Below are 27,947 nucleotides of genomic sequence, written 5' to 3'. Positions count from 1 at the left end.
ACATCAGGTAAACATCAGGTAAACGGCAGGTCAACATCAGGTAAACGGCAGGTAAACGTCAGGTAAACATCAGGTAAACATCAGGTAAACGGCAGGTAAACATCAGGTAAACGGCAGGTAAACGGCAGGTAAACATCAGGTAAACAGCAGGTAAACAGCAGTTAAACATCAGGTAAACGGCGGGTAAACGGCAGGTAAACATCAGGTAAACGGCAGGTAAACGTCAGGTAAACATCAGGTAAACGGCGGGTAAACGTCAGGTAAACATCAGGTAAACGGCAGGTAAACGTCAGGTAAACATCAGGTAAACGGCAGGTAAACGGCGGGTAAACGGCAGGTAAACAGCAGGTAAACGGCAGGTAAACGGCAGGTAAACATCGGGTAAACGGCAGGTAAACGTCAGGTAAACATCAGGTAAACGGCATGTAAACATCAGGTAAACGGCGGGTAAACATCAGGTAAACATCAGGTAAACGGCAGGTAAACGGCAGGTAAACATCAGGTAAACATCAGGTAAACGGCAGGTAAACATCAGGTAAACATCAGGTAAACGGCAGGTAAACGGCAGGTAAACGGCAGGTAAACATCAGGTAAACGGCAGGTAAACGGCAGGTAAACATCAGGTAAACGGCAGGTAAACATCAGGTAAACAGCATGTAAACGGCAGGTAAACGTCAGGTAAACGTCAGGTAAACATCAGGTAAACGGCAGGTAAACGGCAGGTAAACATCAGGTAAACATCAGGTAAACGGCAGGTAAACGGCATGTAAACATCAGGTAAACGGCAGGTAAACGGCAGGTAAACATCAGGTAAACGGCAGGTAAACATCAGGTAAACATCAGGTAAACGGCAGGTAAACGGCAGGTAAACGGCAGGTAAACATCAGGTAAACGGCAGGTAAACGGCAGGTAAACATCAGGTAAACATCAGGTAAACGGCAGGTAAACATCAGGTAAACATCAGGTAAACATCAGGTAAACGGCAGGTAAACATCAGGTAAACATCAGGTAAACGGCAGGTAAACGGCATGTAAACATCAGGTAAACGGCAGGTAAACGGCAGGTAAACATCAGGTAAACGGCAGGTAAACATCAGGTAAACATCAGGTAAACGGCAGGTAAACGGCAGGTAAACGGCAGGTAAACGGCAGGTAAACATCAGGTAAACGGCAGGTAAACGGCAGGTAAACATCAGGTAAACATCAGGTAAACGGCAGGTAAACATCAGGTAAACATCAGGTAAACATCAGGTAAACGGCAGGTAAACATCAGGTAAACATCAGGTAAACGGCAGGTAAACGGCAGGTAAACATCAGGTAAACGGCAGGTAAACGGCAGGTAAACATCAGGTAAACGGCATGTAAACATCAGGTAAACGGCAGGTAAACATCAGGTAAACAGCATGTAAACGGCAGGTAAACGTCAGGTAAACGTCAGGTAAACGGCAGGTAAACGGCAGGTAAACATCAGGTAAACGGCATGTAAACATCAGGTAAACGGCAGGTAAACATCAGGTAAACAGCATGTAAACGGCAGGTAAACGTCAGGTAAACGTCAGGTAAACATCAGGTAAACGGCAGGTAAACAGCAGGTAAACGGCAGGTAAACGGCAGGTAAACATCGGGTAAACGGCAGGTAAACGTCAGGTAAACATCAGGTAAACGGCATGTAAACATCAGGTAAACGGCGGGTAAACATCAGGTAAACATCAGGTAAACGGCAGGTAAACGGCAGGTAAACATCAGGTAAACATCAGGTAAACGGCAGGTAAACATCAGGTAAACATCAGGTAAACGGCAGGTAAACGGCAGGTAAACATCAGGTAAACGGCAGGTAAACGGCAGGTAAACATCAGGTAAACGGCAGGTAAACATCAGGTAAACAGCATGTAAACGGCAGGTAAACGTCAGGTAAACGTCAGGTAAACATCAGGTAAACGGCAGGTAAACGGCAGGTAAACATCAGGTAAACATCAGGTAAACATCAGGTAAACGGCAGGTAAACGGCATGTAAACATCAGGTAAACGGCAGGTAAACGGCAGGTAAACATCAGGTAAACGGCAGGTAAACATCAGGTAAACATCAGGTAAACGGCAGGTAAACGGCAGGTAAACGGCAGGTAAACATCAGGTAAACGGCAGGTAAACGGCAGGTAAACATCAGGTAAACATCAGGTAAACGGCAGGTAAACATCAGGTAAACATCAGGTAAACATCAGGTAAACATCAGGTAAACGGCAGGTAAACGGCATGTAAACGGCATGTAAACATCAGGTAAACGGCAGGTAAACGGCAGGTAAACATCAGGTAAACGGCAGGTAAACATCAGGTAAACATCAGGTAAACGGCAGGTAAACGGCAGGTAAACATCAGGTAAACATCAGGTAAACGGCAGGTAAACGGCAGGTAAACGGCAGGTAAACATCAGGTAAACGGCAGGTAAACGGCAGGTAAACATCAGGTAAACATCAGGTAAACGGCAGGTAAACATCAGGTAAACATCAGGTAAACATCAGGTAAACGGCAGGTAAACATCAGGTAAACATCAGGTAAACATCAGGTAAACGGCAGGTAAACGGCAGGTAAACATCAGGTAAACGGCAGGTAAACGGCAGGTAAACATCAGGTAAACGGCATGTAAACATCAGGTAAACGGCAGGTAAACATCAGGTAAACAGCATGTAAACGGCAGGTAAACGGCAGGTAAACGTCAGGTAAACGTCAGGTAAACGGCAGGTAAACGGCAGGTAAACATCAGGTAAACGGCATGTAAACATCAGGTAAACGGCAGGTAAACATCAGGTAAACAGCATGTAAACGGCAGGTAAACGGCAGGTAAACGGCAGGTAAACGGCAGGTAAACATCAGGTAAACGGCAGGTAAACGGCAGGTAAACATCAGGTAAACATCAGGTAAACGGCAGGTAAACATCAGGTAAACATCAGGTAAACATCAGGTAAACGGCAGGTAAACATCAGGTAAACATCAGGTAAACGGCAGGTAAACGGCATGTAAACATCAGGTAAACGGCAGGTAAACATCAGGTAAACGGCAGGTAAACATCAGGTAAACATCAGGTAAACGGCAGGTAAACGGCATGTAAACGGCAGGTAAACATCAGGTAAACGGCAGGTAAACGGCAGGTAAACATCAGGTAAACATCAGGTAAACGGCAGGTAAACATCAGGTAAACATCAGGTAAACGGCAGGTAAACATCAGGTAAACATCAGGTAAACATCAGGTAAACGGCAGGTAAACGGCAGGTAAACATCAGGTAAACGGCAGGTAAACGGCAGGTAAACATCAGGTAAACGGCATGTAAACATCAGGTAAACGGCAGGTAAACATCAGGTAAACAGCATGTAAACGGCAGGTAAACGGCAGGTAAACGTCAGGTAAACGTCAGGTAAACGGCAGGTAAACGGCAGGTAAACATCAGGTAAACGGCATGTAAACATCAGGTAAACGGCAGGTAAACATCAGGTAAACAGCATGTAAACGGCAGGTAAACGTCAGGTAAACGTCAGGTAAACGGCAGGTAAACGGCAGGTAAACGTCAGGTAAACATCAGGTAAACGGCATGTAAACATCAGGTAAACGGCAGGTAAACATCAGGTAAACAGCATGTAAACGGCAGGTAAACGGCAGGTAAACGTCAGGTAAACGTCAGGTAAACGGCAGGTAAACGGCAGGTAAACATCAGGTAAACGGCATGTAAACATCAGGTAAACGGCAGGTAAACATCAGGTAAACAGCATGTAAACGGCAGGTAAACGGCAGGTAAACGTCAGGTAAACGTCAGGTAAACGGCAGGTAAACGGCAGGTAAACATCAGGTAAACGGCATGTAAACATCAGGTAAACGGCAGGTAAACATCAGGTAAACAGCATGTAAACGGCAGGTAAACGTCAGGTAAACGTCAGGTAAACGGCAGGTAAACGGCAGGTAAACGTCAGGTAAACATCAGGTAAACGGCATGTAAACGGCAGGTAAACATCATGTAATGATATATGAAACATTTTAACATTTGATGACAGTTTATTTGCTGTGAATCATCCAGAATAATTAAAAGATCCTCATTTAAACTTTTGATGAGAACATTCATATCCTTTATATCATTTATCACACAGGAATGAAAACTGGAATGGTTGTTTATGTCTGTCCTGTCATGTCATCTTGTGTTTAAATTGTTAATAAAATAAATGCATTTATTGTTTTTTCTTATTTCTCTATTCAACAGCCAGCTGTCTGCAGAAGAATTGGCCCAGGTCCCGGAAAATTCCACCTCCAACATCCTGAATCGTCTGATGGTCAGTTATGACCCGAGAATTAGACCCAACTTCCAAGGTAACGCTGCTTTTACAGACAGAATAGAATAGAATAGAATAGAATATTATTTATTGGGGTTTGGCAGCTCTGCCTAATTCATTCATTCATTCCTTCATCATCCTAACCACTTAATCCGATGAAGGGTCACGGGGAAGCTGAAGCCTATCCCAGCAGTCTTTGGGCGAAAGGCGGGGTATAACCTGGACAGGTCGCCGGTCCATCGCAGCTGCTTAGTAACCAGACTTTACAAGACTTGAGGTTACTGCGCTAAACACTGTTCAATGGAAACATCCGCAAATTTCAATTGTTGTTTGTGGAAACGTACAAATGTCTTTTATTTTGGGCAAAATTTTAATTGAAACGCAGCTAATGTTGCGTTACCGAAGTGGTAAAAAATGCAAAAAAAGAGGAAAATTTCAGGGATCATTCTATGTAAACTGTAGCAGTTTGGTCTGACTGCTGATTAAAAGTTTCTGCTTGCTTACGTATGTAAATGACAACGCCTGTTTCCAATCCTGTCATACGTCTCCGTCCTGGTACTTCCCCGCGTATCTTACGTTACCATGTTAAGTCAGCTCATCCAGCAGGGGGCAGCGCTGAGTTAAGAGTTTGATCAAAGTTGGCAGGGTTAACGCACCGCTATAACGTCGTTGACACCTGTCCAAAAACACCAAAGAAGAATTTTTTTCTACACGTGTTTTATTATATTTCTGTGTGTGTTCCTCTTCTTCTCTGGTTTGTTCTTTTTTCTGGATGTGTGTCAGCCATACAACTCTACGCTGCCCCTGGTGGTTTTGCTCCGTATTTTGACTGAAGTGACGGATAGCTGAGCTCCTTGGAAATAGAATAACTGACATCTGCATATCTTCAGCATCCAGCATAAACAGACCTTCAGTATCAGGAGCAGCAAGTTAAACTAGAAAGTTTTTATTGTTTATTTTTTTTATTATGAAACTTTATTAATGTTGTGATTACGAGACCATTCTGTATCATCCTTTGTTGTGTTCCAGGTATCCCTGTCGAGTCCAAGGTGAACATCTTTATCAACAGTTTTGGATCCATCCAGGAGACGACCATGGTGACACATCCAACACAAACACACTTTGTTTAGATAATTAGGCTAACCCAAATCTTTCACTTTCCTGGAAACTATCTTTAATGTTAGCAGCGGAGCAATAAAGACTCATGAAATAAAAACTTGTTTAATTTGAAGTAGAGGTAGTTGTATGGAGCTAAGAATAAAGGCAAATGTTAAAACCAACTCCACAGTTTAGTGGCTTTCACAGTGGCTGTAAAGCAGGACTAAAAGCCGATGAGAAGGCTTCATAAGCTGCTTTTACTGCAACAAAACATCTGTGTTTGAAGGCTACTGAAAGCACGTAAACATCCACTTCTGTAGCAACGAGGCTGTTGTGTTTTAGCAGGATCAGCTGTTATGCTAACTATGGGAACCAGCAACACTGTCTAATAAAACCAGTTAGCTTAAGGCTCATTTAGAGAGCTGACTGGTGGAGGAGAAAGCTGCAACTTCAGCGTCTCTTTTTAAGTCTTTCTCCTTCTTGAGCTCCTTCTACCTAGCAGCTAGCTGCATTTTTGTAAATGAAAACTGAACAGATTTTCCATCATGCTGGTGTGGAAAACTCTTTTGCTGACCTTTTCTGGCTTTTCAGTTGCTGCGAGCTCGTAATAGAAAACCATGCTGGTGCTTTTTGTTCCTTATTGGAGGCTGTAGTTTCAAGATGGCTGACTGCCATGATGCTTCCCTTCCTAATTTCCAATAATTACAGCTAACACGCTAAACACACTTCAGTAGCTGTGTTTCCATGAGTCTTTTGCAAAATAAAAGCAATATTTCTAAAAGTACAGTTGCAATTTGCAGGTGTTTCCTCTAGAAAAACTATTGCAACAAAAACAAAAAACCTGCTAATGGAAACCCAAATCTGAAATATGGCTAAAAGGTTTTTTATGCTCTCATGAAGTGGTTTTTCAGACTTGTGTGTTTAGAAATGTATCGCAGAAGAGTCACGGAAACACTTTCACACTGTCACGCCTCTGGGCGTGATGTCATGTGACCAGTTCATTCAGGAAAGATGTTTCCGGATGACTTCCTTCGTCTTGGCGACAGCGGTAGCAGCGACAGAACCAGCTGCTCCAACACAAAATGTTTCTCCATCCTCATCAGAGTCTCATGGCATGACCCCTCCATGGAAGCAGCTGCAAGTCGCTGTTGTTCTGCAACTTTAGAAATGTGGCTTTTATTTTGTGGAAACACATGTAAAGGTCTGAATTAGACCCTGATCAGGATTAAACGAGTATAAACGATGGACGGATGATCCACTCTGTGAAATTAGTGGAAACTGGGAACAGTGGTGTTGGAGTCTGGAATCTGGTCCTCCAGCATGCATTTCTCATATTCTTAGTGTCAGAAGAAGAACATAAGGTCCTTCCAGTGCTTCCAAGCATTTGATTTTATTTATATTACATCTTCAACATCCTCACAATATCATATCTGTTTAATCTCATGTTGGAGCTCCATGAAGCGCCAGCGATGCAGGAATTCTGATGCTTCTGTCTTCGCTGCAGGACTACAGAGTGAACATATTTCTTCGCCAGCGATGGAACGACCCCCGGCTTCGTCTTCCAACTGACTTTAAAAGCGAAGCGTTAACTATTGACCCAAAGATGTTCCAGTGTTTGTGGAAACCAGATCTTTTCTTTGCTAACGAGAAGAACGCAAATTTCCACGATGTAACCCAGGACAACATTCTTCTCTTTATATTCAGGAACGGAGACGTCCTAATCAGTATGAGGTACAGTATTTAAAGCCCCTTAAATTTCCCTTCAACATTTAACCCTCATACATCCTTATTTGTTGGTGTGAAGAAGAGACGTAGGAAAGGCAGGTTCACAGCACTGTTTTTTTCCAGGTCCTGAGACATCAGACCTTTTACCTTTACCTGATTCTTAAAGTGGCTGGGCCTTTCGATTCCCTTCATGTGTTTTTCAAAATTTAGATCTCAGTCCATCGCTATGCCCAGATTTCTGGTCTGGTTGGTGGTTTTTAGGTCCTAGTCCATCGCTACGCCCAGATTTCTGGTCTGGTTGGTGGTTTTTAGGTCCTAGTCCATCGCTATGCCCAGATTTCTGGTCTGGTTGGTGGTGTTTAGGTCCTAGTCCATCGCTACGCCCAGATTTCTGCCTGGTTGGTGGTGTTTAGGTCCTATTCCATCGCTACGCCCAGATTTCTGGTCTGGTTGGTGGTTTTTAGGTCATAGTCCATCGCTAAGCCCAGATTTCTGGTCTGGTTGGTGGTTTTTAGGTTCAAGTTCATCGCTACGCCCAGATTTCTGGTCTGGTTGGTGGTTTTTAGCACCTAGTCCATCGCTATGCCCAGATTTCTGGTCTGGTTGGTGGTTTTTAGGTTGAAGTCCATCGCTACGCCCAGATTTCTGCTCTCTTTGGTGGTTTTTAGGTCCTAGTCCATCGCTACGCCCAGATTTCTGGTCTGGTTGGTGGTTTTTAGGTCCTAGTCCATCGCTACGCCCAGATTTCTGTTCTGGTTGGTGGTGTTTAGGTCCTAGTCCATCGCTACGCCCAGATTTCTGCCTGGTTGGTGGTGTTTAGGTCCTAGTCCATCGCTACACCCAGATTTCTGGTCTGGTTGGTGGTTTTTAGGTCATAGTCCATCGCTAAGCCCAGATTTCTGGTCTGGTTGGTGGTTTTTAGGTTCAAGTTCATCGCTACGCCCAGATTTCTGTTCTGGTTGGTGGTTTTTAGCACCTAGTCCATCGCTACGCCCAGATTTCTGCTCAGGTTGGTGGTTTTTAGGTTGAAGTCCATCGCTACGCCCAGATTTCTGCTCTCTTTGGTGGTTTTTAGGTCCTAGTCCATCGCTACGCCCAGATTTCTGGTCTGGTTGGTGGTTTTTAGGTCCTAGTCCATCGCTACGCCCAGATTTCTGGTCTGGTTGGTGGTTTTTAGGTCCTAGTCCATCGCTACGCCCAGATTTCTGCCTGGTTGGTGGTGTTTAGGTCCTAGTCCATCGCTACACCCAGATTTCTGGTCTGGTTGGTGGTTTTTAGGTCATAGTCCATCGCTAAGCCCAGATTTCTGGTCTGGTTGGTGGTTTTTAGGTTCAAGTTCATCGCTACGCCCAGATTTCTGTTCTGGTTGGTGGTTTTTAGCACCTAGTCCATCGCTACGCCCAGATTTCTGCTCAGGTTGGTGGTTTTTAGGTTGAAGTCCATCGCTACGCCCAGATTTCTGGTCTGGTTGGTGGTTTTTAGGTCCTAGTCCATCGCTACGCCCAGATTTCTGGTCTGGTTGGTGGTTTTTAGGTCCTAGTCCATCGCTACGCTCAGATTTCTGGTCTGGTTGGTGGTTTTTAGGTCTTAGTCCATTGCTACGCCCAGATTTCTGGTCTGGTTGGTGGTTTTTAGGTCCTAGTCCATCGCTACGCCCAGATTTCTGCTCTGGTTGGTGGTTTTTGGGTTCAAGTTCATCGTTACACCCAGATTTCTAGTCTGGTTGGTGGTTTTTAGGTCCTAGTCCATCGCTACGCCCAGATTTCTCCCTGGTTGGTGGTTTTTAGGTTCAAGTTCATCGCTACGCCCAGATTTCTGTTCTGGGTGGTGGTTTTTAGGTCCTAGTCCATCGCTACGCCCAGATTTCTGGTCTGGTTGGTGGTTTTTAGGTCCTAGTCCATCGCTACGCCCAGATTTCTGGTCTGGTTGGTGGTTTTTAGGTCCTAGTCCATCGCTACGCCCAGATTTCTGCTCTGGTTGGTGGTTTTTAGGTCTTAGTCCATCGCTACGCCCAGATTTCTGGTCTGGTTGGTGGTTTTTAGGTCCTAGTCCATCGCTACGCCCATATTTCTGCCTGGTTGGTGGTTTTTAGGTCCTAGTCCATCGCTACGCCCAGATTTCTGCTCTGGTTGGTGGTTTTTGGGTTCAAGTCCATCGTTACACCCAGATTTCTAGTCTGGTTGGTGGTTTTTAGGTCCTAGTCCATCGCTACGCCCAGATTTCTGGCCTGGTTGGTGGTTTTTAGGTTCAAGTTCATCGCTACGCCCAGATTTCTGTTCTGGGTGGTGGTTTTTAGGTCCTAGTCCATCGCTACGCCCAGATTTCTGGTCTGGTTGGTGGTTTTTAGGTCCTAGTCCATCGCTACGCCCAGATTTCTGGTCTGGTTGGTGGTTTTTAGGTCCTAGTCCATCGCTACGCCCAGATTTCTGGTCTGGTTGGTGGTTTTTAGCACCTAGTCCATCGCTACACCCAGATTTCTGGTCTGGTTGGTGGTTTTTAGGTCCTAGTCCATCGCTACGCCCAGATTTCTGGTCTGGTTGGTGGTTTTTAGGTCCTAGTCCATCGCTACGCTCAGATTTCTGGTCTGGTTGGTGGTTTTTAGGTCTTAGTCCATTGCTACGCCCAGATTTCTGGTCTGGTTGGTGGTTTTTAGGTCCTAGTCCATCGCTACGCCCAGATTTCTGCTCTGGTTGGTGGTTTTTGGGTTCAAGTTCATCGTTACACCCAGATTTCTAGTCTGGTTGGTGGTTTTTAGGTCCTAGTCCATCGCTACGCCCAGATTTCTCCCTGGTTGGTGGTTTTTAGGTTCAAGTTCATCGCTACGCCCAGATTTCTGTTCTGGGTGGTGGTTTTTAGGTCCTAGTCCATCGCTACGCCCAGATTTCTGGTCTGGTTGGTGGTTTTTAGGTCCTAGTCCATCGCTGCGCCCAGATTTCTGGTCTGGTTGGTGGTTTTTAGGTCCTAGTCCATCGCTACGCCCAGATTTCTGCTCTGGTTGGTGGTTTTTAGGTCTTAGTCCATCGCTACGCCCAGATTTCTGGTCTGGTTGGTGGTTTTTAGGTCCTAGTCCATCGCTACGCCCATATTTCTGCCTGGTTGGTGGTTTTTAGGTCCTAGTCCATCGCTACGCCCAGATTTCTGCTCTGGTTGGTGGTTTTTGGGTTCAAGTCCATCGTTACACCCAGATTTCTAGTCTGGTTGGTGGTTTTTAGGTCCTAGTCCATCGCTACGCCCAGATTTCTGGCCTGGTTGGTGGTTTTTAGGTTCAAGTTCATCGCTACGCCCAGATTTCTGTTCTGGGTGGTGGTTTTTAGGTCCTAGTCCATCGCTACGCCCAGATTTCTGGTCTGGTTGGTGGTTTTTAGGTCCTAGTCCATCGCTACGCCCAGATTTCTGGTCTGGTTGGTGGTTTTTAGGTCCTAGTCCATCGCTACGCCCAGATTTCTGGTCTGGTTGGTGGTTTTTAGCACCTAGTCCATCGCTACGCCCAGATTTCTGCTCTGGTTGGTGGTTTTTAGGTTCAAGTCCATCGCTACGCCCAGATTTCTGCTCTCTTAGGTGGTTTTTAGGTCCTAGTCCATCGCTACGCCCAGATTTCTGGTCTGGTTGGTGGTTTTTAGGTCCTAGTCCATCGCTACGTCCAGATTTCTGGTCTGGTTGGTGGTTTTTAGGTCCTAGTCCATCGCTACGCCCAGATTTCTGCTCTGGTTGGTGGTTTTTAGGTCCTACTCCATCGCTACACCCATATTTCTGCCTGGTTGGTGGTGTTTAGGTCCTAGTCCATTGCTACGCCCAGATTTCTGTTCTGGTTGGTGGTTTTTAGGTCCTAGTCCATCGCTACGCCCAGATTTCTGTTCTGGTTGGTGGTTTTTAGGTCCTAGTCCATCGCTACGCCCAGATTTCTGGTCTGGTTGGTGGTTTTTAGGTCCTAGTCCATCGCTACGCCCATATTTCTGCCTGGTTGGTGGTTTTTAGGTCCTAGTCCATCGCTACGCCCAGATTTCTGCTCTGGTTGGTGGTTTTTGGGTTCAAGTCCATCGTTACACCCAGATTTCTAGTCTGGTTGGTGGTTTTTAGGTCCTAGTCCATCGCTACGCCCAGATTTCTGCCTGGTTGGTGGTTTTTAGGTTCAAGTTCATCGCTACGCCCAGATTTCTGTTCTGGGTGGTGGTTTTTAGGTCCTAGTCCATCGCTACGCCCAGATTTCTGGTCTGGTTGGTGGTTCTTAGGTCCTAGTCCATCGCTAAGCCCAGATTTCTGGTCTGGTTGGTGGTTTTTAGGTTCAAGTTCATCGCTACGCCCAGATTTCTGGTCTGGTTGGTGGTTTTTAGCACCTAGTCCATCGCTACGCCCAGATTTCTGGTCTGGTTGGTGGTTTTTAGGTTGAAGTCCATCGCTACGCCCAGATTTCTGGTCTGGTTGGTGGTTTTTAGGTCATAGTCCATCGCTACGCCCAGATTTCTGGTCTGGTTGGTGGTTTTTAGGTCCTAGTCCATTGCTACGCCCAGATTTCTGGTCTGGTTGGTGGTTTTTAGGTCCTAGTCCATCGCTACGCCCAGATTTCTGCTCTCTTAGGTGGTTTTTAGGTCCTAGTCCATCGCTACGCCCAGATTTCTGGTCTGGTTGGTGGTTTTTAGGTCCTAGTCTATCGCTACGCCCAGATTTCTGGTCTGGTTGGTGGTTTTTAGGTCATAGTCCATCGCTACGCCCAGATTTCTGGTCTGGTTGGTGGTTTTTAGGTCCTAGTCCATCGCTACGCCCATATTTCTGCCTGGTTGGTGGTTTTTAGGTCCTAGTCCATCGCTACGCCCAGATTTCTGCTCTGGTTGGTGGTTTTTGGGTTCAAGTCCATCGTTACACCCAGATTTCTAGTCTGGTTGGTGGTTTTTAGGTCCTAGTCCATCGCTACGCCCAGATTTCTGGCCTGGTTGGTGGTTTTTAGGTTCAAGTTCATCGCTACGCCCAGATTTCTGTTCTGGGTGGTGGTTTTTAGGTCCTAGTCCATCGCTACGACCAGATTTCTGGTCTGGTTGGTGGTTTTTAGGTCCTAGTCCATCGCTACGCCCAGATTTCTGGTCTGGTTGGTGGTTTTTAGGTCCTAGTCCATCGCTACGCCCAGATTTCTGGTCTGGTTGGTGGTTTTTAGCACCTAGTCCATCGCTACGCCCAGATTTCTGCTCTGGTTGGTGGTTTTTAGGTTCAAGTCCATCGCTACGCCCAGATTTCTGCTCTCTTAGGTGGTTTTTAGGTCCTAGTCCATCGCTACGCCCAGATTTCTGGTCTGGTTGGTGGTTTTTAGGTCCTAGTCCATCGCTACGTCCAGATTTCTGGTCTGGTTGGTGGTTTTTAGGTCCTAGTCCATCGCTACGCCCAGATTTCTGCTCTGGTTGGTGGTTTTTAGGTCCTACTCCATCGCTACACCCATATTTCTGCCTGGTTGGTGGTGTTTAGGTCCTAGTCCATTGCTACGCCCAGATTTCTGTTCTGGTTGGTGGTTTTTAGGTCCTAGTCCATCGCTACGCCCAGATTTCTGTTCTGGTTGGTGGTTTTTAGGTCTTAGTCCATCGCTACGCCCAGATTTCTGGTCTGGTTGGTGGTTTTTAGGTCCTAGTCCATCGCTACGCCCATATTTCTGCCTGGTTGGTGGTTTTTAGGTTCAAGTTCATCGCTACGCCCAGATTTCTGTTCTGGGTGGTGGTTTTTAGGTCCTAGTCCATCGCTACGCCCAGATTTCTGGTCTGGTTGGTGGTTTTTAGGTCCTAGTCCATCGCTAAGCCCAGATTTCTGGTCTGGTTGGTGGTTTTTAGGTTCAAGTTCATCGCTACGCCCAGATTTCTGTTCTGGGTGGTGGTTTTTAGGTCCTAGTCCATCGCTACGCCCAGATTTCTGGTCTGGTTGGTGGTTTTTAGGTCCTAGTCCATCGCTACGCCCAGATTTCTGGTCTGGTTGGTGGTTTTTAGGTCCTAGTCCATCGCTACGCCCAGATTTCTGCTCTGGTTGGTGGTTTTTAGCACCTAGTCCATCGCTACGCCCAGATTTCTGGTCTGGTTGGTGGTTTTTAGGTCCTAGTCCATCGCTACGCCCATATTTCTGCCTGGTTGGTGGTTTTTAGGTCCTAGTCCATCGCTACGCCCAGATTTCTGCTCTGGTTGGTGGTTTTTGGGTTCAAGTCCATCGTTACACCCAGATTTCTAGTCTGGTTGGTGGTTTTTAGGTCCTAGTCCATCGCTACGCCCAGATTTCTGGCCTGGTTGGTGGTTTTTAGGTTCAAGTTCATCGCTACGCCCAGATTTCTGTTCTGGGTGGTGGTTTTTAGGTCCTAGTCCATCGCTACGCCCAGATTTCTGGTCTGGTTGGTGGTTTTTAGGTCCTAGTCCATCGCTACGCCCAGATTTCTGGTCTGGTTGGTGGTTTTTAGGTCCTAGTCCATCGCTACGCCCAGATTTCTGGTCTGGTTGGTGGTTTTTAGCACCTAGTCCATCGCTACGCCCAGATTTCTGCTCTGGTTGGTGGTTTTTAGGTTCAAGTCCATCGCTACGCCCAGATTTCTGCTCTCTTAGGTGGTTTTTAGGTCCTAGTCCATCGCTACGCCCAGATTTCTGGTCTGGTTGGTGGTTTTTAGGTCCTAGTCCATCGCTACGTCCAGATTTCTGGTCTGGTTGGTGGTTTTTAGGTCCTAGTCCATCGCTACGCCCAGATTTCTGCTCTGGTTGGTGGTTTTTAGGTCCTACTCCATCGCTACACCCATATTTCTGCCTGGTTGGTGGTGTTTAGGTCCTAGTCCATTGCTACGCCCAGATTTCTGTTCTGGTTGGTGGTTTTTAGGTCCTAGTCCATCGCTACGCCCAGATTTCTGTTCTGGTTGGTGGTTTTTAGGTCCTAGTCCATCGCTACGCCCAGATTTCTGGTCTGGTTGGTGGTTTTTAGGTCCTAGTCCATCGCTACGCCCATATTTCTGCCTGGTTGGTGGTTTTTAGGTCCTAGTCCATCGCTACGCCCAGATTTCTGCTCTGGTTGGTGGTTTTTGGGTTCAAGTCCATCGTTACACCCAGATTTCTAGTCTGGTTGGTGGTTTTTAGGTCCTAGTCCATCGCTACGCCCAGATTTCTGCCTGGTTGGTGGTTTTTAGGTTCAAGTTCATCGCTACGCCCAGATTTCTGTTCTGGGTGGTGGTTTTTAGGTCCTAGTCCATCGCTACGCCCAGATTTCTGGTCTGGTTGGTGGTTCTTAGGTCCTAGTCCATCGCTAAGCCCAGATTTCTGGTCTGGTTGGTGGTTTTTAGGTTCAAGTTCATCGCTACGCCCAGATTTCTGGTCTGGTTGGTGGTTTTTAGCACCTAGTCCATCGCTACGCCCAGATTTCTGGTCTGGTTGGTGGTTTTTAGGTTGAAGTCCATCGCTACGCCCAGATTTCTGGTCTGGTTGGTGGTTTTTAGGTCATAGTCCATCGCTACGCCCAGATTTCTGGTCTGGTTGGTGGTTTTTAGGTCCTAGTCCATTGCTACGCCCAGATTTCTGGTCTGGTTGGTGGTTTTTAGGTCCTAGTCCATCGCTACGCCCAGATTTCTGCTCTCTTAGGTGGTTTTTAGGTCCTAGTCCATAGCTACGCCCAGATTTCTGGTCTGGTTGGTGGTTTTTAGGTCCTAGTCTATCGCTACGCCCAGATTTCTGGTCTGGTTGGTGGTTTTTAGGTCATAGTCCATCGCTACGCCCAGATTTCTGGTCTGGTTGGTGGTTTTTAGGTCCTAGTCCATCGCTACGCCCATATTTCTGCCTGGTTGGTGGTTTTTAGGTCCTAGTCCATCGCTACGCCCAGATTTCTGCTCTGGTTGGTGGTTTTTGGGTTCAAGTCCATCGTTACACCCAGATTTCTAGTCTGGTTGGTGGTTTTTAGGTCCTAGTCCATCGCTGCGCCCAGATTTCTGGCCTGGTTGGTGGTTTTTAGGTTCAAGTTCATCGCTACGCCCAGATTTCTGTTCTGGGTGGTGGTTTTTAGGTCCTAGTCCATCGCTACGACCAGATTTCTGGTCTGGTTGGTGGTTTTTAGGTCCTAGTCCATCGCTACGCCCAGATTTCTGGTCTGGTTGGTGGTTTTTAGGTCCTAGTCCATCGCTACGCCCAGATTTCTGGTCTGGTTGGTGGTTTTTAGCACCTAGTCCATCGCTACGCCCAGATTTCTGCTCTGGTTGGTGGTTTTTAGGTTCAAGTCCATCGCTACGCCCAGATTTCTGCTCTCTTAGGTGGTTTTTAGGTCCTAGTCCATCGCTACGCCCAGATTTCTGGTCTGGTTGGTGGTTTTTAGGTCCTAGTCCATCGCTACGTCCAGATTTCTGGTCTGGTTGGTGGTTTTTAGGTCCTAGTCCATCGCTACGCCCAGATTTCTGTTCTGGTTGGTGGTTTTTAGGTCCTAGTCCATCGCTACGCCCAGATTTCTGGTCTGGTTGGTGGTTTTTAGGTCCTAGTCCATCGCTACGCCCATATTTCTGCCTGGTTGGTGGTTTTTAGGTCCTAGTCCATCGCTACGCCCAGATTTCTGCTCTGGTTGGTGGTTTTTGGGTTCAAGTCCATCGTTACACCCAGATTTCTAGTCTGGTTGGTGGTTTTTAGGTCCTAGTCCATCGCTACGCCCAGATTTCTGCCTGGTTGGTGGTTTTTAGGTTCAAGTTCATCGCTACGCCCAGATTTCTGTTCTGGGTGGTGGTTTTTAGGTCCTAGTCCATCGCTACGCCCAGATTTCTGGTCTGGTTGGTGGTTTTTAGGTCCTAGTCCATCGCTAAGCCCAGATTTCTGGTCTGGTTGGTGGTTCTTAGGTCCTAGTCCATCGCTAAGCCCAGATTTCTGGTCTGGTTGGTGGTTTTTAGGTTCAAGTTCATCGCTACGCCCAGATTTCTGGTCTGGTTGGTGGTTTTTAGCACCTAGTCCATCGCTACGCCCAGATTTCCAGTCTGGTTGGTGGTTTTTAGGTTGAAGTCCATCGCTACGCCCAGATTTCTGGTCTGGTTGGTGGTTTTTAGGTCATAGTCCATCGCTACGCCCAGATTTCTGGTCTGGTTGGTGGTTTTTAGGTCCTAGTCCATTGCTACGCCCAGATTTCTGGTCTGGTTGGTGGTTTTTAGGTCCTAGTCCATCGCTACGCCCAGATTTCTGCTCTCTTAGGTGGTTTTTAGGTCCTAGTCCATCGCTACGCCCAGATTTCTGGTCTGGTTGGTGGTTTTTAGGTCCTAGTCTATCGCTACGCCCAGATTTCTGGTCTGGTTGGTGGTTTTTAGGTCATAGTCCATCGCTACGCCCAGATTTCTGGTCTGGTTGGTGGTTTTTAGGTCCTAGTCCATCGCTACGCCCATATTTCTGCCTGGTTGGTGGTTTTTAGGTCCTAGTCCATCGCTACGCCCAGATTTCTGCTCTGGTTGGTGGTTTTTGGGTTCAAGTCCATCGTTACACCCAGATTTCTAGTCTGGTTGGTGGTTTTTAGGTCCTAGTCCATCGCTACGCCCAGATTTCTGCTCTGGTTGGTGGTTTTTGGGTTCAAGTCCATCGCTACACCCAGATTTCTGCTCTGGTTGGTGGTTTTTGGGTTCAAGTCCATCGCTACACCCAGATTTCTAGTCTGGTTGGTGGTTTTTGCGTCCTAGTCCATCGCTACGCCCAGATTTCTGGTCTGGTTGGTGGTTTTTAGGTCCTAGTCCATCTCTACGCCCAGATTTCTGCCTGGTTGGTGGTTTTTAGGTCCTAGTCCATCGCGCTGCCCAGATTTCTGGTCTGGTTGGTGGTTTTTAGGTTCAAGTTCATCGCTACGCCCAGATTTCTGTTCTGGTTGGTGGTTTTTAGGTCATAGTCCATCGCTAAGCCCAGATTTCTGGTCTGGTTGGTGGTTTTTAGGTTCAAGTTCATCGCTACGCCCAGATTTCTGTTCTGGATGGTGGTTTTTAGCACCTAGTCCATCGCTACGCCCCGATTTCTGGTCTGGTTGGTGGTTTTTAGGTCCTAGTCCATCGCTACGCCCAGATTTCTGCTCTGGTTGGTGGTTTTTAGGTCCTACTCCATCGCTACACCCATATTTCTGCCTGGTTGGTGGTGTTTAGGTCCTAGTCCATTGCTACGCCCAGATTTCTGTTCTGGTTGGTGGTTTTTAGGTCCTAGTCCATCGCTACGCCCAGATTTCTGTTCTGGTTGGTGGTTTTTAGGTCCTAGTCCATCGCTACGCCCAGATTTCTGGTCTGGTTGGTGGTTTTTAGGTCCTAGTCCATCGCTACGCCCATATTTCTGCCTGGTTGGTGGTTTTTAGGTCCTAGTCCATCGCTACGCCCAGATTTCTGCTCTGGTTGGTGGTTTTTGGGTTCAAGTCCATCGTTACACCCAGATTTCTAGTCTGGTTGGTGGTTTTTAGGTCCTAGTCCATCGCTACGCCCAGATTTCTGCCTGGTTGGTGGTTTTTAGGTTCAAGTTCATCGCTACGCCCAGATTTCTGTTCTGGGTGGTGGTTTTTAGGTCCTAGTCCATCGCTACGCCCAGATTTCTGGTCTGGTTGGTGGTTTTTAGGTCCTAGTCCATCGCTAAGCCCAGATTTCTGGTCTGGTTGGTGGTTTTTAGGTTCAAGTTCATCGCTACGCCCAGATTTCTGGTCTGGTTGGTGGTTTTTAGCACCTAGTCCATCGCTACGCCCAGATTTCTGGTCTGGTTGGTGGTTTTTAGGTTGAAGTCCATCGCTACGCCCAGATTTCTGGTCTGGTTGGTGGTTTTTAGGTCATAGTCCATTGCTACGCCCAGATTTCTGGTCTGGTTGGTGGTTTTTAGGTCCTAGTCCATTGCTACGCCCAGATTTCTGGTCTGGTTGGTGGTTTTTAGGTCCTAGTCCATCGCTACGCCCAGATTTCTGCTCTCTTAGGTGGTTTTTAGGTCCTAGTCCATCGCTACGCCCAGATTTCTGGTCTGGTTGGTGGTTTTTAGGTCCTAGTCTATCGCTACGCCCAGATTTCTGGTCTGGTTGGTGGTTTTTAGGTCATAGTCCATCGCTACGCCCAGATTTCTGGTCTGGTTGGTGGTTTTTAGGTCCTAGTCCATTGCTACGCCCAGATTTCTGGTCTGGTTGGTGGTTTTTAGGTCCTAGTCCATCGCTACGCCCAGATTTCTGGTCTGGTTGGTGGTTTTTAGGTCATAGTCCATCGCTACGCCCAGATTTCTGGTCTGGTTGGTGGTTTTTAGGTCCTAGTCCATTGCTACGCCCAGATTTCTGGTCTGGTTGGTGGTTTTTAGGTCCTAGTCCATCGCTACGCCCAGATTTCTGCTCTCTTAGGTGGTTTTTAGGTCCTAGTCCATCGCTACGCCCAGATTTCTGGTCTGGTTGGTGGTTTTTAGGTCCTAGTCTATCGCTACGCCCAGATTTCTGGTCTGGTTGGTGGTTTTTAGGTCATAGTCCATCGCTACGCCCAGATTTCTGGTCTGGTTGGTGGTTTTTAGGTCCTAGTCCATCGCTACGCCCATATTTCTGCCTGGTTGGTGGTTTTTAGGTCCTAGTCCATCGCTACGCCCAGATTTCTGCTCTGGTTGGTGGTTTTTGGGTTCAAGTCCATCGTTACACCCAGATTTCTAGTCTGGTTGGTGGTTTTTAGGTCCTAGTCCATCGCTACGCCCAGATTTCTGGCCTGGTTGGTGGTTTTTAGGTTCAAGTTCATCGCTACGCCCAGATTTCTGTTCTGGGTGGTGGTTTTTAGGTCCTAGTCCATCGCTACGACCAGATTTCTAGTCTGGTTGGTGGTTTTTAGGTCCTAGTCCATCGCTACGCCCAGATTTCTGGTCTGGTTGGTGGTTTTTAGGTCCTAGTCCATCGCTACGCCCAGATTTCTGGTCTGGTTGGTGGTTTTTAGCACCTAGTCCATCGCTACGCCCAGATTTCTGCTCTGGTTGGTGGTTTTTAGGTTCAAGTCCATCGCTACGCCCAGATTTCTGCTCTCTTAGGTGGTTTTTAGGTCCTAGTCCATCGCTACGCCCAGATTTCTGGTCTGGTTGGTGGTTTTTAGGTCCTAGTCCATCGCTACGTCCAGATTTCTGGTCTGGTTGGTGGTTTTTAGGTCCTAGTCCATCGCTACGCCCAGATTTCTGCTCTGGTTGGTGGTTTTTAGGTCCTACTCCATCGCTACACCCATATTTCTGCCTGGTTGGTGGTGTTTAGGTCCTAGTCCATTGCTACGCCCAGATTTCTGTTCTGGTTGGTGGTTTTTAGGTCCTAGTCCATCGCTACGCCCAGATTTCTGTTCTGGTTGGTGGTTTTTAGGTCCTAGTCCATCGCTACGCCCAGATTTCTGGTCTGGTTGGTGGTTTTTAGGTCCTAGTCCATCGCTACGCCCATATTTCTGCCTGGTTGGTGGTTTTTAGGTCCTAGTCCATCGCTACGCCCAGATTTCTGCTCTGGTTGGTGGTTTTTGGGTTCAAGTCCATCGTTACACCCAGATTTCTAGTCTGGTTGGTGGTTTTTAGGTCCTAGTCCATCGCTACGCCCAGATTTCTGCCTGGTTGGTGGTTTTTAGGTTCAAGTTCATCGCTACGCCCAGATTTCTGTTCTGGGTGGTGGTTTTTAGGTCCTAGTCCATCGCTACGCCCAGATTTCTGGTCTGGTTGGTGGTTTTTAGGTCCTAGTCCATCGCTAAGCCCAGATTTCTGGTCTGGTTGGTGGTTTTTAGGTTCAAGTTCATCGCTACGCCCAGATTTCTGGTCTGGTTGGTGGTTTTTAGCACCTAGTCCATCGCTACGCCCAGATTTCTGGTCTGGTTGGTGGTTTTTAGGTTGAAGTCCATCGCTACGCCCAGATTTCTGGTCTGGTTGGTGGTTTTTAGGTCATAGTCCATCGCTACGCCCAGATTTCTGGTCTGGTTGGTGGTTTTTAGGTCCTAGTCCATTGCTACGCCCAGATTTCTGGTCTGGTTGGTGGTTTTTAGGTCCTAGTCCATCGCTACGCCCAGATTTCTGCTCTCTTAGGTGGTTTTTAGGTCCTAGTCCATCGCTACGCCCAGATTTCTGGTCTGGTTGGTGGTTTTTAGGTCCTAGTCTATCGCTACGCCCAGATTTCTGGTCTGGTTGGTGGTTTTTAGGTCATAGTCCATCGCTACGCCCAGATTTCTGGTCTGGTTGGTGGTTTTTAGGTCCTAGCCCATTGCTACGCCCAGATTTCTGGTCTGGTTGGTGGTTTTTAGGTCCTAGTCCATCGCTACGCCCAGATTTCTGCTCTGGTTGGTGGTTTTTAGGTCCTAGTCCATGGCTATGCCCAGATTTCTGGTCTGGTTGGTGGTTTTTAGGTCCTACTCCATCGCTACGCCCATATTTCTGCCTGGTTGGTGGTTTTTAGGTCCTAGTCCATCGCTACACCCAGATTTCTGCTCTGGTTGGTGGTTTTTGGGTTCAAGTCCATCGTTACACCCAGATTTCTAGTCTGGTTGGTGGTTTTTAGGTCCTAGTCCATCGCGCTGCCCAGATTTCTGGTCTGGTTGGTGGTTTTTAGGTCCTAGTCCATCGCTACGCCCAGATTTCTGGTCTGGTTGGTGGTTTTTAGGTCCTAGTCCATCGCTACGCTCAGATTTCTGGTCTGGTTGGTGGTTTTTAGGTCTTAGTCCATTGCTACGCCCAGATTTCTGGTCTGGTTGGTGGTTTTTAGGTCCTAGTCCATCGCTACGCCCAGATTTCTGCTCTGGTTGGTGGTTTTTGGGTTCAAGTTCATCGTTACACCCAGATTTCTAGTCTGGTTGGTGGTTTGTAGGTCCTAGTCCATCGCTACGCCCAGATTTCTCCCTGGTTGGTGGTTTTTAGGTTCAAGTTCATCGCTACGCCCAGATTTCTGTTCTGGGTGGTGGTTTTTAGGTCCTAGTCCATCGCTACGCCCAGATTTCTGGTCTGGTTGGTGGTTTTTAGGTCCTAGTCCATCGCTACGCCCAGATTTCTGGTCTGGTTGGTGGTTTTTAGGTCCTAGTCCATCGCTACGCCCAGATTTCTGCTCTGGTTGGTGGTTTTTAGGTCTTAGTCCATCGCTACGCCCAGATTTCTGGTCTGGTTGGTGGTTTTTAGGTCCTAGTCCATCGCTACGCCCATATTTCTGCCTGGTTGGTGGTTTTTAGGTCCTAGTCCATCGCTACGCCCAGATTTCTGCTCTGGTTGGTGGTTTTTGGGTTCAAGTCCATCGTTACACCCAGATTTCTAGTCTGGTTGGTGGTTTTTAGGTCCTAGTCCATCGCTACGCCCAGATTTCTGGCCTGGTTGGTGGTTTTTAGGTTCAAGTTCATCGCTACGCCCAGATTTCTGTTCTGGGTGGTGGTTTTTAGCACCTAGTCCATCGCTACGCCCCGATTTCTGGTCTGGTTGGTGGTTTTTAGGTCCTAGTCCATCGCTACGCCCAGATTTCTGCTCTGGTTGGTGGTTTTTAGGTCCTACTCCATCGCTACACCCATATTTCTGCCTGGTTGGTGGTGTTTAGTTCCTAGTCCATTGCTACGCCCAGATTTCTGTTCTGGTTGGTGGTTTTTAGGTCCTAGTCCATCGCTACGCCCAGATTTCTGTTCTGGTTGGTGGTTTTTAGGTCCTAGTCCATCGCTACGCCCAGATTTCTGGTCTGGTTGGTGGTTTTTAGGTCCTAGTCCATCGCTACGCCCATATTTCTGCCTGGTTGGTGGTTTTTAGGTCCTAGTCCATCGCTACGCCCAGATTTCTGCTCTGGTTGGTGGTTTTTGGGTTCAAGTCCATCGTTACACCCAGATTTCTAGTCTGGTTGGTGGTTTTTAGGTCCTAGTCCATCGCTACGCCCAGATTTCTGCCTGGTTGGTGGTTTTTAGGTTCAAGTTCATCGCTACGCCCAGATTTCTGTTCTGGGTGGTGGTTTTTAGGTCCTAGTCCATCGCTACGCCCAGATTTCTGGTCTGGTTGGTGGTTTTTAGGTCCTAGTCCATCGCTAAGCCCAGATTTCTGGTCTGGTTGGTGGTTTTTAGGTTCAAGTTCATCGCTACGCCCAGATTTCTGGTCTGGTTGGTGGTTTTTAGCACCTAGTCCATCGCTACGCCCAGATTTCTGGTCTGGTTGGTGGTTTTTAGGTTGAAGTCCATCGCTACGCCCAGATTTCTGGTCTGGTTGGTGGTTTTTAGGTCATAGTCCATTGCTACGCCCAGATTTCTGGTCTGGTTGGTGGTTTTTAGGTCCTAGTCCATTGCTACGCCCAGATTTCTGGTCTGGTTGGTGGTTTTTAGGTCCTAGTCCATCGCTACGCCCAGATTTCTGCTCTCTTAGGTGGTTTTTAGGTCCTAGTCCATCGCTACGCCCAGATTTCTGGTCTGGTTGGTGGTTTTTAGGTCCTAGTCTATCGCTACGCCCAGATTTCTGGTCTGGTTGGTGGTTTTTAGGTCATAGTCCATCGCTACGCCCAGATTTCTGGTCTGGTTGGTGGTTTTTAGGTCCTAGTCCATTGCTACGCCCAGATTTCTGGTCTGGTTGGTGGTTTTTAGGTCCTAGTCCATCGCTACGCCCAGATTTCTGGTCTGGTTGGTGGTTTTTAGGTCATAGTCCATCGCTACGCCCAGATTTCTGGTCTGGTTGGTGGTTTTTAGGTCCTAGTCCATTGCTACGCCCAGATTTCTGGTCTGGTTGGTGGTTTTTAGGTCCTAGTCCATCGCTACGCCCAGATTTCTGCTCTCTTAGGTGGTTTTTAGGTCCTAGTCCATTGCTACGCCCAGATTTCTGGTCTGGTTGGTGGTTTTTAGGTCCTAGTCTATCGCTACGCCCAGATTTCTGGTCTGGTTGGTGGTTTTTAGGTCATAGTCCATCGCTACGCCCAGATTTCTGGTCTGGTTGGTGGTTTTTAGGTCCTAGTCCATCGCTACGCCCATATTTCTGCCTGGTTGGTGGTTTTTAGGTCCTAGTCCATCGCTACGCCCAGATTTCTGCTCTGGTTGGTGGTTTTTGGGTTCAAGTCCATCGTTACACCCAGATTTCTAGTCTGGTTGGTGGTTTTTAGGTCCTAGTCCATCGCTACGCCCAGATTTCTGGCCTGGTTGGTGGTTTTTAGGTTCAAGTTCATCGCTACGCCCAGATTTCTGTTCTGGGTGGTGGTTTTTAGGTCCTAGTCCATCGCTACGACCAGATTTCTGGTCTGGTTGGTGGTTTTTAGGTCCTAGTCCATCGCTACGCCCAGATTTCTGGTCTGGTTGGTGGTTTTTAGGTCCTAGTCCATCGCTACGCCCAGATTTCTGGTCTGGTTGGTGGTTTTTAGCACCTAGTCCATCGCTACGCCCAGATTTCTGCTCTGGTTGGTGGTTTTTAGGTTCAAGTCCATCGCTACGCCCAGATTTCTGCTCTCTTAGGTGGTTTTTAGGTCCTAGTCCATCGCTACGCCCAGATTTCTGGTCTGGTTGGTGGTTTTTAGGTCCTAGTCCATCGCTACGTCCAGATTTCTGGTCTGGTTGGTGGTTTTTAGGTCCTAGTCCATCGCTACGCCCAGATTTCTGCTCTGGTTGGTGGTTTTTAGGTCCTACTCCATCGCTACACCCATATTTCTGCCTGGTTGGTGGTGTTTAGGTCCTAGTCCATTGCTACTCCCAGATTTCTGTTCTGGTTGGTGGTTTTTAGGTCCTAGTCCATCGCTACGCCCAGATTTCTGTTCTGGTTGGTGGTTTTTAGGTCCTAGTCCATCGCTACGCCCAGATTTCTGGTCTGGTTGGTGGTTTTTAGGTCCTAGTCCATCGCTACGCCCATATTTCTGCCTGGTTGGTGGTTTTTAGGTCCTAGTCCATCGCTACGCCCAGATTTCTGCTCTGGTTGGTGGTTTTTGGGTTCAAGTCCATCGTTACACCCAGATTTCTAGTCTGGTTGGTGGTTTTTAGGTCCTAGTCCATCGCTACGCCCAGATTTCTGCCTGGTTGGTGGTTTTTAGGTTCAAGTTCATCGCTACGCCCAGATTTCTGTTCTGGGTGGTGGTTTTTAGGTCCTAGTCCATCGCTACGCCCAGATTTCTGGTCTGGTTGGTGGTTTTTAGGTCCTAGTCCATCGCTAAGCCCAGATTTCTGGTCTGGTTGGTGGTTTTTAGGTTCAGGTTCATCGCTACGCCCAGATTTCTGCTCTGGTTGGTGGTTTTTAGCACCTAGTCCATCGCTACGCCCAGATTTCTGGTCTGGTTGGTGGTTTTTAGGTTGAAGTCCATCGCTACGCCCAGATTTCTGGTCTGGTTGGTGGTTTTTAGGTCATAGTCCATCGCTACGCCCAGATTTCTGGTCTGGTTGGTGGTTTTTAGGTCCTAGTCCATTGCTACGCCCAGATTTCTGGTCTGGTTGGTGGTTTTTAGGTCCTAGTCCATCGCTACGCCCAGATTTCTGCTCTCTTAGGTGGTTTTTAGGTCCTAGTCCATCGCTACGCCCAGATTTCTGGTCTGGTTGGTGGTTTTTAGGTCCTAGTCTATCGCTACGCCCAGATTTCTGGTCTGGTTGGTGGTTTTTAGGTCATAGTCCATCGCTACGCCCAGATTTCTGGTCTGGTTGGTGGTTTTTAGGTCCTAGTCCATTGCTACGCCCAGATTTCTGGTCTGGTTGGTGGTTTTTAGGTCCTAGTCCATCGCTACGCCCAGATTTCTGCTCTGGTTGGTGGTTTTTAGGTCCTAGTCCATGGCTATGCCCAGATTTCTGGTCTGGTTGGTGGTTTTTAGGTCCTACTCCATCGCTACGCCCATATTTCTGCCTGGTTGGTGGTTTTTAGGTCCTAGTCCATCGCTACACCCAGATTTCTAGTCTGGTTGGTGGTTTTTAGGTCCTAGTCCATCGCGCTGCCCAGATTTCTGGTCTGGTTGGTGGTTTTTAGGTCCTAGTCCATCGCTACGCCCAGATTTCTGGTCTGGTTGGTGGTTTTTAGGTCCTAGTCCATCGCTACGCTCAGATTTCTGGTCTGGTTGGTGGTTTTTAGGTCTTAGTCCATTGCTACGCCCAGATTTCTGGTCTGGTTGGTGGTTTTTAGGTCCTAGTCCATCGCTACGCCCAGATTTCTGCTCTGGTTGGTGGTTTTCGGGTTCAAGTTCATCGTTACACCCAGATTTCTAGTCTGGTTGGTGGTTTTTAGGTCCTAGTCCATCGCTACGCCCAGATTTCTCCCTGGTTGGTGGTTTTTAGGTTCAAGTTCATCGCTACGCCCAGATTTCTGTTCTGGGTGGTGGTTTTTAGGTCCTAGTCCATCGCTACGCCCAGATTTCTGGTCTGGTTGGTGGTTTTTAGGTCCTAGTCCATCGCTACGCCCAGATTTCTGGTCTGGTTGGTGGTTTTTAGGTCCTAGTCCATCGCTACGCCCAGATTTCTGCTCTGGTTGGTGGTTTTTAGGTCTTAGTCCATCGCTACGCCCAGATTTCTGGTCTGGTTGGTGGTTTTTAGGTCGTAGTCCATCGCTACGCCCATATTTCTGCCTGGTTGGTGGTTTTTAGGTCCTAGTCCATCGCTACGCCCAGATTTCTGCTCTGGTTGGTGGTTTTTGGGTTCAAGTCCATCGTTACACCCAGATTTCTAGTCTGGTTGGTGGTTTTTAGGTCCTAGTCCATCGCTACGCCCAGATTTCTGGCCTGGTTGGTGGTTTTTAGGTTCAAGTTCATCGCTACGCCCAGATTTCTGTTCTGGGTGGTGGTTTTTAGGTCCTAGTCCATCGCTACGCCCAGATTTCTGGTCTGGTTGGTGGTTTTTAGGTCCTAGTCCATCGCTACGCCCAGATTTCTGGTCTGGTTGGTGGTTTTTAGGTCCTAGTCCATCGCTACGCCCAGATTTCTGGTCTGGTTGGTGGTTTTTTGCACCTAGTCCATCGCTACGCCCAGATTTCTGCTCTGGTTGGTGGTTTTTAGGTTCAAGTCCATCGCTACGCCCAGATTTCTGCTCTCTTAGGTGGTTTTTAGGTCCTAGTCCATTGCTACGCCCAGATTTCTGGTCTGGTTGGTGGTTTTTAGGTCCTAGTCCATCGCTACGTCCAGATTTCTGGTCTGGTTGGTGGTTTTTAGGTCCTAGTCCATCGCTACGCCCAGATTTCTGCTCTGGTTGGTGGTTTTTAGGTCCTACTCCATCGCTACACCCATATTTCTGCCTGGTTGGTGGTGTTTAGGTCCTAGTCCATTGCTACGCCCAGATTTCTGGTCTGGTTGGTGGTTTTTAGGTCCTAGTCCATCGCTACGCCCAGATTTCTGCTCTGGTTGGTGGTTTTTAGGTCCTAGTCCATGGCTATGCCCAGATTTCTGGTCTGGTTGGTGGTTTTTAGGTCCTACTCCATCGCTACGCCCATATTTCTGCCTGGTTGGTGGTTTTTAGGTCCTAGTCCATCGCTACACCCAGATTTCTGCTCTGGTTGGTGGTTTTTGGGTTCAAGTCCATCGTTACACCCAGATTTCTAGTCTGGTTGGTGGTTTTTAGGTCCTAGTCCATCGCGCTGCCCAGATTTCTGGTCTGGTTGGTGGTTTTTAGGTCCTAGTCCATCGCTACGCCCAGATTTCTGGTCTGGTTGGTGGTTTTTAGGTCCTAGTCCATCGCTACGCTCAGATTTCTGGTCTGGTTGGTGGTTTTTAGGTCTTAGTCCATTGCTACGCCCAGATTTCTGTTCTGGTTGGTGGTTTTTAGGTCCTAGTCCATCGCTACGCCCAGATTTCTGTTCTGGTTGGTGGTTTTTAGGTCCTAGTCCATCGCTACGCCCAGATTTCTGGTCTGGTTGGTGGTTTTTAGGTCCTAGTCCATCGCTACGCCCATATTTCTGCCTGGTTGGTGGTTTTTAGGTCCTAGTCCATCGCTACGCCCAGATTTCTGCTCTGGTTGGTGGTTTTTGGGTTCAAGTCCATCGTTACACCCAGATTTCTAGTCTGGTTGGTGGTTTTTAGGTCCTAGTCCATCGCTACGCCCAGATTTCTGCCTGGTTGGTGGTTTTTAGGTTCAAGTTCATCGCTACGCCCAGATTTCTGTTCTGGGTGGTGGTTTTTAGGTCCTAGTCCATCGCTACGCCCAGATTTCTGGTCTGGTTGGTGGTTTTTAGGTCCTAGTCCATCGCTAAGCCCAGATTTCTGGTCTGGTTGGTGGTTTTTAGGTTCAAGTTCATCGCTACGCCCAGATTTCTGCTCTGGTTGGTGGTTTTTAGCACCTAGTCCATCGCTACGCCCAGATTTCTGGTCTGGTTGGTGGTTTTTAGGTTGAAGTCCATCGCTACGCCCAGATTTCTGGTCTGGTTGGTGGTTTTTAGGTCATAGTCCATCGCTACGCCCAGATTTCTGGTCTGGTTGGTGGTTTTTAGGTCCTAGTCCATTGCTACGCCCAGATTTCTGGTCTGGTTGGTGGTTTTTAGGTCCTAGTCCATCGCTACGCCCAGATTTCTGCTCTCTTAGGTGGTTTTTAGGTCCTAGTCCATCGCTACGCCCAGATTTCTGGTCTGGTTGGTGGTTTTTAGGTCCTAGTCTATCGCTACGCCCAGATTTCTGGTCTGGTTGGTGGTTTTTAGGTCATAGTCCATCGCTACGCCCAGATTTCTGGTCTGGTTGGTGGTTTTTAGGTCCTAGTCCATTGCTACGCCCAGATTACTGGTCTGGTTGGTGGTTTTTAGGTCCTAGTCCATCGCTACGCCCAGATTTCTGCTCTGGTTGGTGGTTTTTAGGTCCTAGTCCATGGCTATGCCCAGATTTCTGGTCTGGTTGGTGGTTTTTAGGTCCTACTCCATCGCTACGCCCATATTTCTGCCTGGTTGGTGGTTTTTAGGTCCTAGTCCATCGCTACACCCAGATTTCTGCTCTGGTTGGTGGTTTTTGGGTTCAAGTCCATCGTTACACCCAGATTTCTAGTCTGGTTGGTGGTTT

The 27,947-nt window shown here is 47.8% G+C and overlaps 1 protein-coding gene across 1 annotated transcript in view; it reads left to right on the top strand.

Annotated features, from left to right (window-relative positions):
- Positions 1 to 27,947, top strand: part of LOC306774327 (glycine receptor subunit beta-like) — a gene marked incomplete at both ends in the record, with an annotated part of 114,376 nt that overhangs the window by 10,963 nt on the left and 75,466 nt on the right. The window contains 3 exons of the mRNA XM_079264340.1: positions 4,241 to 4,347; positions 5,340 to 5,407; positions 6,913 to 7,139. Of these exons, the coding sequence (XP_079120466.1) occupies positions 4,241 to 4,347; positions 5,340 to 5,407; positions 6,913 to 7,139 (402 nt within the window). The remainder of the gene's footprint in view (positions 1 to 4,240; positions 4,348 to 5,339; positions 5,408 to 6,912; positions 7,140 to 27,947) is intronic.

This window comes from Telmatherina bonti (assembly GCF_933228915.1).
Source record: "Telmatherina bonti genome assembly, chromosome: 3".
NCBI classification, from domain to species: domain Eukaryota; kingdom Metazoa; phylum Chordata; class Actinopteri; order Atheriniformes; family Telmatherinidae; genus Telmatherina; species Telmatherina bonti.
The sequence above is the reverse complement of the archived record's forward strand: the minus strand, read 5'-3'. Positions and strand labels throughout refer to the sequence as shown.